This window comes from Mauremys mutica, chromosome 11, assembly GCF_020497125.1.
Source record: "Mauremys mutica isolate MM-2020 ecotype Southern chromosome 11, ASM2049712v1, whole genome shotgun sequence".
In the NCBI taxonomy this organism is placed as follows: Eukaryota; Metazoa; Chordata; order Testudines; family Geoemydidae; genus Mauremys; species Mauremys mutica.
In genome coordinates, this window is record NC_059082.1 from 71410576 (window position 1) to 71424561 (window position 13986).

General features: G+C 43.9%; 1 protein-coding gene across 1 annotated transcript in view; it reads left to right on the forward strand.

Annotated features, from left to right (window-relative positions):
* Window positions 1–3966: 3966 nt before the first annotated feature.
* LMTK2 (lemur tyrosine kinase 2) overlaps window positions 3967–13986 on the forward strand; it is a 76675-nt gene continuing 66655 nt past the window's right edge. The window contains exon 1 of the mRNA XM_044979555.1: window positions 3967–4254. Coding sequence (XP_044835490.1) covers window positions 4098–4254 — 157 coding nt within the window. The 5' untranslated portion in view covers window positions 3967–4097. The remainder of the gene's footprint in view (window positions 4255–13986) is intronic.

Sequence of the window (13986 nt, forward strand, 5' to 3'; positions counted from 1 at the left end):
CGTAGCAAAAGATCTTTCCAGCAAGCTGGAAGAAACTATAAAAGAAGGGGAGTCACATCATGACTTGGCCTCACTCCCGCCGCACAACTCAACACCTGGAAATAGGTCTGGGGGACAAAGATTTTGAACTGGGGAGGTGGTCCCAGGATGGAGGAGAGTTCCAGCCTGTGTATTGAAGATCTGTGACTTGTTTGTACTGTCTATCAGGGTGAGACACTGCTTGACCCAAATCCTGTTTAGTTTATAAAACTAAGACTATGAATCTGTTTTATTTCTTAGGTAATCAACTTTGATCTCTACGCTCACTACTTATAATCACTTAAAATCTATCTTTCTTAGTTAATAAATCTGTTCGATATTTTACCTAAAACAGTCTGTTTTGGTTGCAGTGCTTGGGAAATCTCAGCTCTGTGTACAAAGGCTAGTGTATGTCCTCTCCACATTGAGGGAGGGGTGGACTGGGTAATAAACTTACACTGGTCAGGCTTTGACCAAGTCAAGATGGTATATTCCGGGGGTGCAAGACTGGGGAGCTGGGGGAATTGGCTAGAGCCTCTCTATTGTTTGTTCATGAGTGGCTGGGAGAAGCATTCATGTAAATCAGTTGGGTGTGTCCCTGCCTGTGGATGTCTGTATAAGTGCAGTACCTGCCAGAGGGTTGTAGCTTATCACAGTGTGAGAGGGATACTCCAGGTTGGTGGGACAGAGGTCTAAACAGTCCCACAGTTCAGGTTGAACCCCAGGAAAAGGTGGGGTGGGGGAGGTTCCATCTCTCCTGCTGGAGTGTCTGGTTTTTTAATTATTACAAAGTTGGCAACCCTAACCTGAGGGGGGAGGGTAGGGGGCAGAAGACATAGGAAAGAGCCCAGGGAAACACTGACAGGGTTTGAAATGGGGTAGACTGTGGTTGCTGGGGCACAGGATTCCTGGGCTGGGATCTGGAGTAGATGGTGGGCCTCGGTACCCCTACTAGACATTGGGAAAGTGGTACAGTCTGGGCAGAATTGGAAGACTGGCTGGGACAGTTAGGGACTCTGATACCTGGAAGGGGAATACTGGCAGGAGGCAGATCCAAGCCTCAAAGAGGGAGCACACTGCCTCATAAAGAGGGAGTAACCAGACCCCAGAGAGAGAGACCACAGGGTGAGCAACTGAAGAAGGGGGCATCAGACTGGTCAAAAGCTAAGCTCCAATGAGCCACAAGGAGGTGTCCCTGAAGTGAATAGTGAACCCTGTCATATCCAACTTAATATGTCTAGTCTGTCTGAAGGAGCAGCTGCAATTTTCTGAGGTAGAGTTAATGTAATATATTACAAACGAGACACACGCTTTACTCTCTCATGGAAAGGTTACCTTTTGTTCTTTTCTTGTTTTGTTGTTTTCCCTCAATCTAAAATAAGTCATTCAGATTGAAGCTATAGGGTTATTTTTTCCATGTACAAACAAGATCAATTTGTGGGTAATATTATTCCACAAACACATTTATTTTAGGGCTAACTTCTGCCCTCCAATGTCTGAGACGTGCACTGATAGTCAAATAAAAGATGCTCTGGAATGGTTTACTGATGGTTTTTAAGAACAGACAACAGACAGTATGGAGCTTTAACAATACAGAAAAAAAAATTTCTGCATAGCACTGTGCAAGCAAAATATTTCTGAGAAAAAGAAAAACTAATTAGAACACCTTAAGAATATGGGTCAGTTGGTAATAAAATTGATGCCATCAAGCCAGTGATAGGATATTTAAAGGAGACACAGAATAGTTGGAGTTGAAGTGGATCCTCTTTTTGGGGCAAAATGACCTTAGAAAAAAACTGCTTCAAGATGTAGGAAGGATTTGGGTTTGTGTGTTGTCCTGGACATAATGTCATAATTTCCATTTAGTTCATATAACTTTGAAGTCTTACCTGTGCAGTTAATGAATATATCTTTAGACAATTTGTGCTCTGAAAGCCATTATCTAATCTTGATGTAATTAGCCTTTTCTGCTGAATTATTGGGAAACTGGGAACCTAATTTGCTACCCATATCATACGTCTCAACTTTTCCTCATTATATATAGTACCTCATTGATTAGGATTAAAACACCCATTTATTACACTTAATATTGTCACTTTGCTTTTACTTATTGTAATTTTTAAATTTCAGAAGAATTATGAACCTAAACCGTAGGAACCTGTACCTTATTTCTACATCATCTAGTGTTTCTCGTTTTCATGTAGAGTGTCCTTTAGTGAAGTCATGTTCAGCATTAGAAATCTACATGCTGTAGAGACGGTATTAATGTGTGCCCGTCTGTGACTGTCCTTGTTGTCACGCTGCTCCCCTGTGAACTATTCCTTCCAGGGGTACAAATAATCCAAGTTTAGGGGTCACTGATAAGGTGGAGCTATATGTGTACTGTTGTCCCTTTCTCAAGCTGAGAGGCTGGTCAAAGTTTGGGGCTCTGGGGATGTTCCAGTGGGGAAGAGAAGTAGGCATTTCTTTGCTGTTTGTTTTAGCTACAAAGAATGTACACAGTGCATTTGACCCCGGGAAGCCAAAAGAGTTTAAACTACGTCCAGGTCTAGGCAAGGCCCAGCTAGCTCAGGCAGCTGCTGACCAGTGGTGGCACAGGCACAGGCAAGGTGTGACGAGAGGGACTACACCACTGCTAGTGACATGAGGAGAACCTTGGCTTCTCAGGGGATGGATCCATGGTAATAGGGGTGCCCGGGGTGAAAGTAACTTAAAGGACTTATCGGTATGCCGGAATCCTGAGCAGGGGGTGTGGCCTCATCTGGAAGAGGTGGGGCCTTTAAATATCTGGGCCCTTTAAATCAAGATTTAAAGGCCCCGGGGCTCCAGCTGAGATATGCGGCTGGGAACCCCGGGCCCTTTAAATCACCCCGGAGCTCCCAGCTGCAGAGATGGCTGGGAGCCCCAGGGCTCAGGGGCAATTTAAAGGGCGTGGGCTCCAGCTGCTGCTACCGCAGCGGAGCCCTGGGCCCTTTAAATCGCTGACGGAGCCCCAGGGGCTTCTGGCTGCTGCTGCTATCCCAGGACTCGGGTGGAGATTTAAAGGGCCCACAGTTCCGCTGTGGTAGTGGTGGCTGGGAGCCCCTGGCTCTTTAAATCACCACCAGAGCCCTGCCACTGCTATCCCAGGGCTCTGGCAGCGAGGCCCGGGGCTCTGGCTGCTGTGGGGAGCCCTGGGCCCTTTAAATCACCGCTGGAACTCTGCTGCCGCTACCCCAAGGCTCCGGCAGCGAGGCTCGGGTGGCTATTTAAAGGGACCGGGACTCCGGCCTATGCAGAGAGCCCCGGGCCCTTTAAATCGCAGGCCTGGCGAAGCCGGTCCGGTCTGGCACAGTGTTCTGGCTCTGCCGGTACGCCGTATCGTATCGGCTTACTTTCACCTCTGGGGGTGCCTAGCTACCAGAGGGGACGTGTTGGTGGCACGTGCTAGGGAGCTGAGGCCAGAGGAGACAGTGGGTCCTGGCATCCCACAACAGGAGGGGTCAGGGAGCTGGGGTTCCCCAGAGGGTACTGCTCCCCCCCTCCCTCCAGGGGCGCTGCTCTCACTTCCCCTTCCTCCTTCCAGGGGGCGCTACTATCCCCCCTCCTCCCACCAATCCTCTTTGCGCACCCGCATCCCACCTCCTGAATCTGCGGTGCCCTAGTCTCGAGTTAGCTCCGCCCCTTTGTAACGCAGTAGCCAAATCCGAAACGCACACTGATTGGTAGACCTGCTTGTCAATCCCGCGTTCGTCCCGCCTCACTTCCCTGCTCGGTGCGGGTTGGCCTGCCAGCGCGGATTAACACCGTCCATACCCTACTCCCGCCTCCGGAGCGTGAGGCTCTGGCGGATTGGTGCGTGGGAATGTCAATCGTCAATTAGCTCCTCCCCTGCTGGTCAGGTAGCCCGGAAGATGGCGGCGGCGGCGGCTGCGGGGGCCGGTTGGGTTCTGTGAGGGGAAAGGGGATTGCGGGGTCCGATGCCGGAGACCGCCGGGCCGTGGCGGAGGGGGGAAGCGGCCGCTGGGGGCGCTCGCCAGAGACCCTGAGAGCCAAGTCCCCGTGTCCGGCGTTGAACGTTGGGGCCTGGAGCGGGCGAGATGCGGTGGCAGCTCTGGGGGCGCTGCGGGGGGAGCGGGCAGCGGCGGGGGTCGCTCCTGCCCCTCGGACCCGGGCTCGGACTCAGGCTTTTTTCCCTCTTGCTGCTGCTGCTGCTGGGAGGTGGCGAGGCGGCTCCACTTCCGCAAACAGGTGCAGGTGAGAAAGGGGTCGGAAGCGCCTCGCGCAAGGGGGTCCGGGGCCAGGGGAGCAGGCGCGGTGGGATGAGGGAGGGAGACCTACTGTGCGGGGGGGTTGGGGGAGGAGGAAAGACCTGCTGTGCGCGGGGGCTGGGGAACGGGTGGGGAGAGACCTGCTGTGAGGGGGGAGAGACTTGGTATCCAAGGGGGTCGGGGGGTTACGGGGGCGGGGGCTGAGAGACCTGCTGTGCACGGGGACTGTGGGGGAGGAGAGACCTGTTGTGTGATGGGGTTACGGGAGGGGGGAGGAGGGAGACTTGCTGTGTGAGGGGGCTGTGGTGTGTAGTGGTTCGAGGGGTCTGGCCGGGAGGGATGAGGCAGATCTGGAGGGGAGTAAACTGGGAGGAGCAGTGGATTGGGGGTGAGACACACACCATGGTCCTTGCTGAGGGTGTTCATTGTGATTTGGGGTAGGACAGGAAGGCTGCGGTCTTGGGGGCTAGGTGATCCATGGTGGAGGTGGGAAAGCAGGATCAAGTGTATCCAGTAAATTCTCCCAATATAATTTTGGTAACATTTGTGCTATTTGGAGCCAGGGAGGAGCTGCTCCCCTTCCTTGTTCCACCTACAGGGTGTCACATTTAGCTAGGTATGTTATTATGGTATATGTTAAGGGTTTTATCTTCTCTGAAGCATCAGGTACTGGCTATTGACTGAGTCAGAATCCTAGATTAGATGGTCCAGTGTTCTGATCCAGTTGGGCAAATCCTGTGCTTGTATTATTATTAAATGTTGTCTTACTTTATTTATCTAAGTCTCTAGAGCTGTTGAATTTTGTGGCTTATTCCATCTATTTCCACAGTTTTAAGTTCTTTGTATGGCTTCTACCCCTGTGGCCCACAGCTATGAGACCTTTGCATGATTCTCTCTTTTTCTAATTTTGGGAATGAATCACTGAGACTAACATGCAGGGGTTGGAGGCGCCCTAGTACATATTTTGCTTACCCTGTTTCTGGCCAGATTACTGTAATTTTTTACTTACTGCTTGTAGTTTACCTTTGCCTGTCACTTTTGTTTGCTGGCTCTCCGCCTCCATTGGGTTTTCCTCCTATTTTCCTGTACACGAATTAAAAATATGGATTTGGAAAAAAAACCCTCTCTGTGTTGGTAGTATAATTTGGTTTTTAAAATCTTGCTAGTGGTGATGGGAATGATGTAGTTTATTTATTTATTTATATTATATCAAGGGCTAGAAGCCCTAACTGAGCCTGGGACCCCATTTTGCTAGGCACTGTACAAAAGCATAGTAAAAATGGTCCCTGCCCCAAAGAGCTTTCAGTTGAAATAGACAATATGGTCAAAGGGTGGGAGAAAGGGATATAGCATGCAAGCAGAGATTGGGATCTGATGGACAGAGATTAAATGATTTGTCCAAGGTGCCACAAGAAGTCTGTAGCAAAGCTGGGGACTGAACTCAGTTCTCCTTTATTATGGCCAGAGCCATAACCACAAAACCACCCTTACTCCTGAATTTTCTTCTGAGTAAGCAATTCTAAATTGTTTATAAACCACTTTTTTAGTTCTCCTCTTCAAATATTCATCTTTACATAGAAATTGGTAAATCAAACGTATATGCTTGTTAAAAATGGAATGGCAGTTTTCTCATCTATGAATTTTTTGAAGATTATCCAAATAGGATAAATTTGTCAACAGGCTGTATGACTTCTACATGGCAAATTCAGTTTTGTGATTTTTTTCCATCCTTTCTTAACTGGAATGTGGGGTTTGTTTTTCTAGAGTGATCTCAAAAGCAGAGGACTTTTCCTGATTACATTGGACTCATTCTCAAAGTATCTCTGCTTTGTTTTTTTTGAAGTTCCTCTTTACTATCAGTATTATGCAGTATATCTTACAAAGCTAGAGACTCAAAACATTAGTTTTTAGTTTTAATAACAAGCTTCATCCTCAGTCTGGAAGATTGGGGCCAAAACTGAATAGATGCTATATGGGATATAGTAATAAAGATGTATTAATAACTTAAATATGATGTGCCATGTACAGTGCAGTTAAAGAGATACTAATGTATAGAGTCCTTTGCTTGAGAAAAGAAGTTATTACTGAATGGAGTATGTAACTCTGCATGAATTCAGTGTTAGACTAAAAGGCATTGAATACTTACTAGACTAGTTGAACTCAACCTTTTTCATACTGGGAATGCCAGGTGTCAATAGGTCACAACCACCACTTCCCATTTTGTGATCCCCAAGTTGAGTTTTCATATTCTGTTTCTGGGGGTAAGCATTCAAAGCAAGCCAGTGCTGATCAGTGTAGTATTCTGCAAGAGTAGAGGAATGTTCAACATGGAAAAATCTTGGCTCTTCTCTGAGCTTAACCAAATGATTGATTTTTTTTTTTTTTTTTTTTTTGCCATGAGAAAGTCAGTGAACTTTGGTTTGGAAAGGGGAGCTGCTGATGTTGCATGACCATTTCTTTGCATAAAATAGTGGAGGCGTGCATTGGGCTTAACTTTTAATAAAGGTCAAAACTGTTACAGTCTCGTAGTACCTTTGTCAGTTCCACTGGCATCCTCTTTACTTCCAAAGCTTCTCAGTGTATTCACTGAACAAAGTGTTTAAATGGCTTGGTGAGTAAGAGACTGGCTTCTAGTCCCAAGGCACCGTCAGTGTAAATATCAATACAGCAATACCAATCCAGCAGCAAGAGTTAATTGTTAGAAAGCTTCTCTTTTTTTCTCCTGTAGCATAACCTGTCAGTGGACAAAAAAACTGGCAGTCCTCATGTATGAGCCCTTTGTACTTGCACCGAACAAATGCTAAAAGTTGGGTAGAAGACCCATCTGTAATTTTATCCTGTTGTATAGAGAAGCGCTGTTCCCAAACATCTGCAGCCATGTCGCAAATTCATCAGTGACTGCATCATGAAGAGAAAGTGTTTTGACTGACTGACAGCAGTAGATTCCAAGACAACATTTAATGACATTTGAAACACAGTCTGTAGTGTTTCCCATGTTATGAAGATAGCAGCTTTCATTATTTGCAATGACAAAGTATGATGCTCAGGGGGGCAGTCATGCTTATAAAATTAATGTTGTTAAGTCATATAGGTTTGTAAATCTGTAGCTTTTGCTTGAATAATTCAGTTGGTTTCTTTCATGAAGATGGATGATTGGTCTCCAAAGAGCTCAGTTGTCCCTCTTTTTCATGTCTGTGTGTATGCCTCAGAATCCTATGCCAGTTATTGTGACTGCTCCTTTGAAGAATTTTGGTAGCTAACAAGCATTCTGGGGTATGTGTGCGCATGCATGCGCTGAGCCCATGAGAGGTAAGTGAGGAAGGGGTGGGAAAAACTGCTCTGTTGCCAGGCTGTCTTGAACAGTGTAGGGAACAGACACTGTAATCAAGTTAACTTCCCATTGAAGCTAAAGCTGAAGAGAAGTTGCAGCCACAGGAAGATCCAAGCAAGACAGATAGACAAAAAGATTACATTGGACACGTGACTAGAAAAAGTTGAATTCCATATTAAAAAAATGCTCCATTTTGTGGCATCATGGAAACATGCTAGATTCCATGACCACAGAATTTCAGAGTCACCATGGCCTTGATTGAGATGAATGAGGCAGTTCATACCTCTTGGAGTTACTCTTTTTCAGGCTGTTTGGAGACTCAGCCATTTCTGCATCAATTTACATTTGGCTCAGATTTTTGAGGTTATCTTCCCAACCATAAGGGTTAAAAATATGCTTTTTTAAAAAAACAAACCAACAAAAAATGTGGAGAAAAGGGAGAAAAAAGAAGGATGGCTGTGATCCCCTGGTGATTGCAGCCCAGAGATTGAGTGCCACTGTGGTACAGACAAGAAAAAGTTACATGGGAAGGGAAAGAGTGGCTGAAGAAAGCACCAGCTAAAAGTAGATTGACCAAAATCAACTTAGTTGATGCTGTGAATGTAAAAACTAAGGTAAAAATCTGGATGGTAATATGCATAATAATTGAGAGCTGGAGTGAAGGCTTAATCTTGTGTCAGGGAAAAGTAGATGTCTGATGCTTACGGATTTACCCAGTATCCCTTCAGCATAGAGAAGTCCAGAATGAAGCATAGTTGTTAGCTATACTTGGAGCATCAGTGATTTTAAATCTGAACGCCTTAGGATGAAAGGCCTGTCTTGTAAAGTTTTTATATTTTGTGTGGCACAAAGCTAAAGGAGTTGGGGGAGAATACACTTCTGTAAAGATCTGTGTTTGCAAACAAATCTACTGCACTACCATCTGACACTTCTGTGTTAGCACCTGCTGGACTTAAGTCCAAAGTCAAACCCCTTTCCAGTGTTGCCAGCTTCTACCCTCATATCTGACCTTATACTCTTAAAACTTGACTCAATCCCCTCCCCAAAAATGAAAATAATTGAAATTAACAGGATTATGTACCTCCCATCAAACAAAATGTCTGTCGTGATTATAATGCCAGAGTCCCTGTCAAAGAATGAAAAGAAGGAACAGCAATTCCAAAAATAAATTCTTCTCTGCTGTAAAACTTGAATAGGTGGTAGAATTTTTTCTGAGAGTGGGCGTGTCTGACTTTATATGTATGAAGAGTTATGCTGAAAATGCTAAATAAAAGAAATGGGTTTTGTATTTAATTCCATATACTGTGAAGTTGACTGTCATGTTGCTTTTGCAGGAATAGGTTCCATTGTCTGGATCTGGCTCCCATGAAACTTCTGTTGGTGCTCACAAGTCCGTCTCAGTTGCCAGTTTTGCAGTTCCAGTGGAATGGAGCTATTAAGGGTGATCATGGTCAATAACTGAGAGATGATCTGTTATCTAGCTTAGGCCACTTCTGGAGTGGGTTTTGAATATTAGGGTGGACACGTGGAAATAGATTGCATATTCAATGGATAGTCAATGTTAAGAGCAGAGCATTGGGTGTGGTGTGTTCGTAATCACCTACACGGGACTGTTGTATTTTGTACTAGTTGTAGCTCTTTCAGGGTGTGGCTTCATTTCTAGTTAGAACTTGCAGTAATCTAGTTTGGTGATCACTGTGGCCAGATGTATGCCTCATAGGGTGAGGCATAATCTTCTAGATATCTGCAAGTGGAAGTGAGACTCTCTCTGTCACAGGCAGTTAGGAAGTTGAGAAGGACCATGGGGACAACTTTTCAATCATTTGGCTGGTGCCCTTGATAATGAGAGATGTTATGGAGGAGGCAAGTCCTTAAAAGCATTTCCGTCTTAGAACTAGGTTCAGCTATGTCTTTCCTTGGTTCATCTTAAGATAGCTGCTTTTGAAGTAGGTGCTATTCTTCAGTAGGACTTGGAAGAGCTGGGAGATGATGGTGTTGAAATCTGCCCTTAAGAGATGCGAACTGTGTATTGGTAGAATTTCAACTTGTTGTCTACCCAGCTTTCTTCTAGTTGAGGAATTCTAGTTGAATCTCTTTTCTACCTCTGATAGTTGTCACTTACTCTTATATCTAATTTAAATGGTGAAGCACTTGGAGTTAATTTCTGCGAGTCCCATGCCAAATCTACCCCACTATACAAGTAACAAAATAGGATATTTAGTAATCTTCAGCTTGGTGCTATAGAATTTGTATATTCTTGGAACTAAGCTGTTTAGGTGGTTAAACAGGCTTTTTGTAGTCTTTGCAGGGAAAAGAGAAGAACTAGAGCCACCACTATAAAATTAGATAAGATTATACATCCTGTCATTTTATGTGCTAGCACATGTTTCTGTTCCTGAATGTCTTAGGTTTCACCCAACTAGGGAGGTGGTAATTTCAAAGGCATGTGTCTGCAAAATGCACTTAATCTGTGAACTGTGTGTGAAGTTTAATTCACAGCTTTATGGATCACTATTCTCTCAACGTAGCAACAGCAGATGCTGGTTTTGAGAGGTCAGTGTTTCAATCTTTGCTCAACTGCAGCAGATCCACATGGCCAATTAGTGAATGACAGGCTAGGGTGCTGTAGATACACACTCTGGTTTGCTGTGCTGTAAATTGTGATATAGTCAAGCCCTTTAACATCTGAGTTTCCTTTGAACTGTGGCAGATTTAAAAAGCCTGTGTGAGAGGTTCAGGTGTAACCTAATAAAACCCCCTGTATGCTGTTATATCTTTCTGCTGTTTTATGGACACATTGAAATGAGTGAACATGTTTAGTCTCCACTTGAAATAGTTTCAGTGGTCTGAAATATATTATTTTTTCAAAATACTAACATTGTGCTGAAGTTACCACATCAGCAGAAGTCAAATAAATTGGTAGTGTATTTTCTTATTGACTACCAGTTGCTAATAGATGTTTGCAGTACAATATAAGACAAATAAGAGCTACCTGAAGGTGTATGAAGAGCGTGTTTTAATTTTCTTTACTTCCTTTTAAGAGGTTGAACTTCAGGTTACATTCCTTCACTAGTTCCTATTAACCTGTGCTTGTTGCTTGATTTCAGTGTCTCAGAAGATGATGAATGGTGCTTTCTGAGTAGCAGACCTAGTGTAAAACACTTAATCTGTGAACTGTGTGTGAAGTTTAATTCACAGCTTTATGGATCACTATTCTCTCAACGTAGCAACAGCAGATGCTGGTTTTGAGAGGTCAGTGTTTCAATCTTTGCTCAACTGCAGCAGATCCACATGGCCAATTAGTGAATGACAGGCTAGGGTGCTGTAGATACACACTCTGGTTTGCTGTGCTGTAAATTGTGATATAGTCAAGCCCTTTAACATCTGAGTTTCCTTTGAACTGTGGCAGATTTAAAAAGCCTGTGTGAGAGGTTCAGGTGTAACCTAATAAAACCCCCTGTATGCTGTTATATCTTTCTGCTGTTTTATGGACAGATTGAAATGAGTGAACATGTTTAGTCTCCACTTGAAATAGTTTCAGTGGTCTGAAATATATTATTTTTTCAAAATACTAACATTGTGCTGAAGTTACCACATCAGCAGAAGTCAAATAAATTGGTAGTGTATTTTCTTATTGACTACCAGTTGCTAATAGATGTTTGCAGTACAATATAAGACAAATAAGAGCTACCTGAAGGTGTATGAAGAGCGTGTTTTAATTTTCTTTACTTCCTTTTAAGAGGTTGAACTTCAGGTTACATTCCTTCACTAGTTCCTATTAACCTGTGCTTGTTGCTTGATTTCAGTGTCTCAGAAGATGATGAATGGTGCTTTCTGAGTAGCAGACCTAGTGTAAAACATATAAATGCTGTAATTTTAAGGACTGTTTGATTTTATTATGGAATGATATATTTTAATTGTACCACTGCAGAAAAGGCAAAAAGCTGTTAAAGGCATTAACCTGAGAAAAAAATGTTATTTTTGACTCGGAGTTGCTCAATAGAGCACAGGAGAAAAAATGCAGGATGACAGGAATGGGACGAGCAATGGAATGCACTCCAGAGTCTGTCATTCTGAATCTAGGAATGTCAACTGGTGGTACTGTTTTATTTTAACCTACAAATCGGGCCTTATCAAGAATATGTATTGTGACATAGTTTTAAACAGGCTAACTGGTTTAAGGTCCTAGCCTGTCATCTCTATGCATTCAAAACTCATGGACTTGAGTAAGAAAATACTAGGAATGGCACCATCATGTTTCCATGTCTATGCATGGTATGGCTCTGTAGACAGGGGCGGCTCCAGGCCCCAGCATGCCAAGCGCGTGCTTGGGGCGGGGCGCTCTGCCGGTGGCCACAAGGGCAGCAGGCAGGCTGCCCTCGGCGGCTTGCCTGCGGAGGGTCCGCTGGTCCCACAGCTTCGGAGGACCAGCGAGAAGTCCCGAAGCTGCGGGACCAGCGGACCGTCCGCAGGCAAACTGTGGAAGGCAGCCTGCCTGCCGTGCTTGGGGCGGCAGAATTCCTAGAGCCACCCCGCCTGTAGATGTTTAGATAGCTCTTAAAATGTATTTTGGAGATTTTGTAGAGCAAATAAGGGTCTGATATGGTCCTTCTTCTGAACTAACAATCTAAGAATCAAAGACTTGTGAAGAAGTCAGATAGAATTTCCAGAATATTTCTCCATTTGAAAACAGTTGCTAACGTAGAAGAAAAGTCGAAGCCGCTGTAGTTTCTCACCAGTATGTCTCCTGCTTGGATTTACACTTTACCCCCAGAGCCATTGACATTTGCAAAACCATATAATCAATTTTACAGATAGACATGAGATTTCACACTTCAAACATGTGCTCTCAGTAATACCTTGATAAGACAAGCCCTCAAATAATACATTGTCCAGAAAGAGAGAGGCCTGATACTTATAAGTATGAAGTAATGAACTGGAAAATCGGAGGATGGCCATAGAACTACCAAGGACACCTATCTAACATAAATATTTCAGAATAATAGACACTACTCTGGGACTGACTCAATGTCAAAAAAAGCTGTTGTCCGCTATCACATTAGTATTGTGATGTTAACTCTCAGTAGTAATATTACTCACTCCCTTCATGATCTCCCCCCCCCAATTCACATTGCTTATGGATTCTATTTGTGTCCTCCGTTGGGCCCCCCCAAGCTCCCGTTGTCCTAGTTTAATGCTAAGTGTGTAGATGCATATGTGAAATAAGTGTTCCTTTCAGGTTTTTACCTTGCTCAGTGCATGTTCAGTTGATACTCTTATATTATATGACAACTTCAGGATTAGCGCTGTAGTAGCTCTGTAGTTTTCCATGGAGTGCCACGGGACTCTGGACAGTTTTGACAGCATCAGCTAGAGTGCTACCATGATAGTGCTGGAAGTAGATACAGCTACAAGCATAGAACCACCAGGTAAGTAGCTACTCCCAAAAGAGGGATATTAAGTCATGCAATGGGACTGCAACATAGCAAATACTAGGAAACTGCTGAAAACTTAAAATCAGATACCGCTTTGAAGACCATCCCATTTCCTAATTCTTTAATTCTATATCGGGGTAGGCAACCTATGGCACACGTGCCAAAGGCGGCACGTGAGCTGATTTTCAGTGACACTCACACTGCCTGGGTCCTGGCCACTGGTCTGGGGGCTCTGCATTTTAATTTAATTTTAAATGAAGCTTCTTAAACATTTTAAAAACCTTATTTACTTTACATACAACAATAGTTTAGTTATATATTATAGACTTCTAGAAAGAGACCTTCTAAAAACGTTAAAATGTTTTACTGCCTGCGAAACCTTAAATTAGAGTGAATAAATGAAGACTCGGCCCACCACTTCTGAAAGGTTGCTGACCCCTGTTCTATATAGACACCGTGTTATCTGAGTGCCTTCCAGTAGTCCACTGAGAGACATGACTGATATCTGTCGTGTGTGCTTTTTTCTTTCTCTTATCTTCGCGGCAATTGGAGAATTATTTGTTCAGTGTAGTGTTTTCTTTTGGTAGGGTTTGTTGTTCTTGGTCTGTTATAATTACTGTTTGTTAGAGTAAGCAGTGTTCAAGTGCATCTTGTGCTTAGAAGACACTTGCCTTGCTGTTGAAAGCCAATACTTGATATGCTGTAAAGAGAATACACTTTTGTGTGCGTAGATGCTAAAATTGACAGATTATCTCATGCATGGAGTAGTTCATTTACTGACTACAAGACAAATATAAGGAGAGCTGGGGACCTAAGCCCATATAAATCACTTTTGAAAGGCACTGTGCACCAAAGTAACTTTCCTTGCATTGAGAGTACTAAAACACAGATTGAGGCTTAAAAGAAAATAGTTTAAGTGAAGCATATGTATTTCACCTTTATGCATATTTTA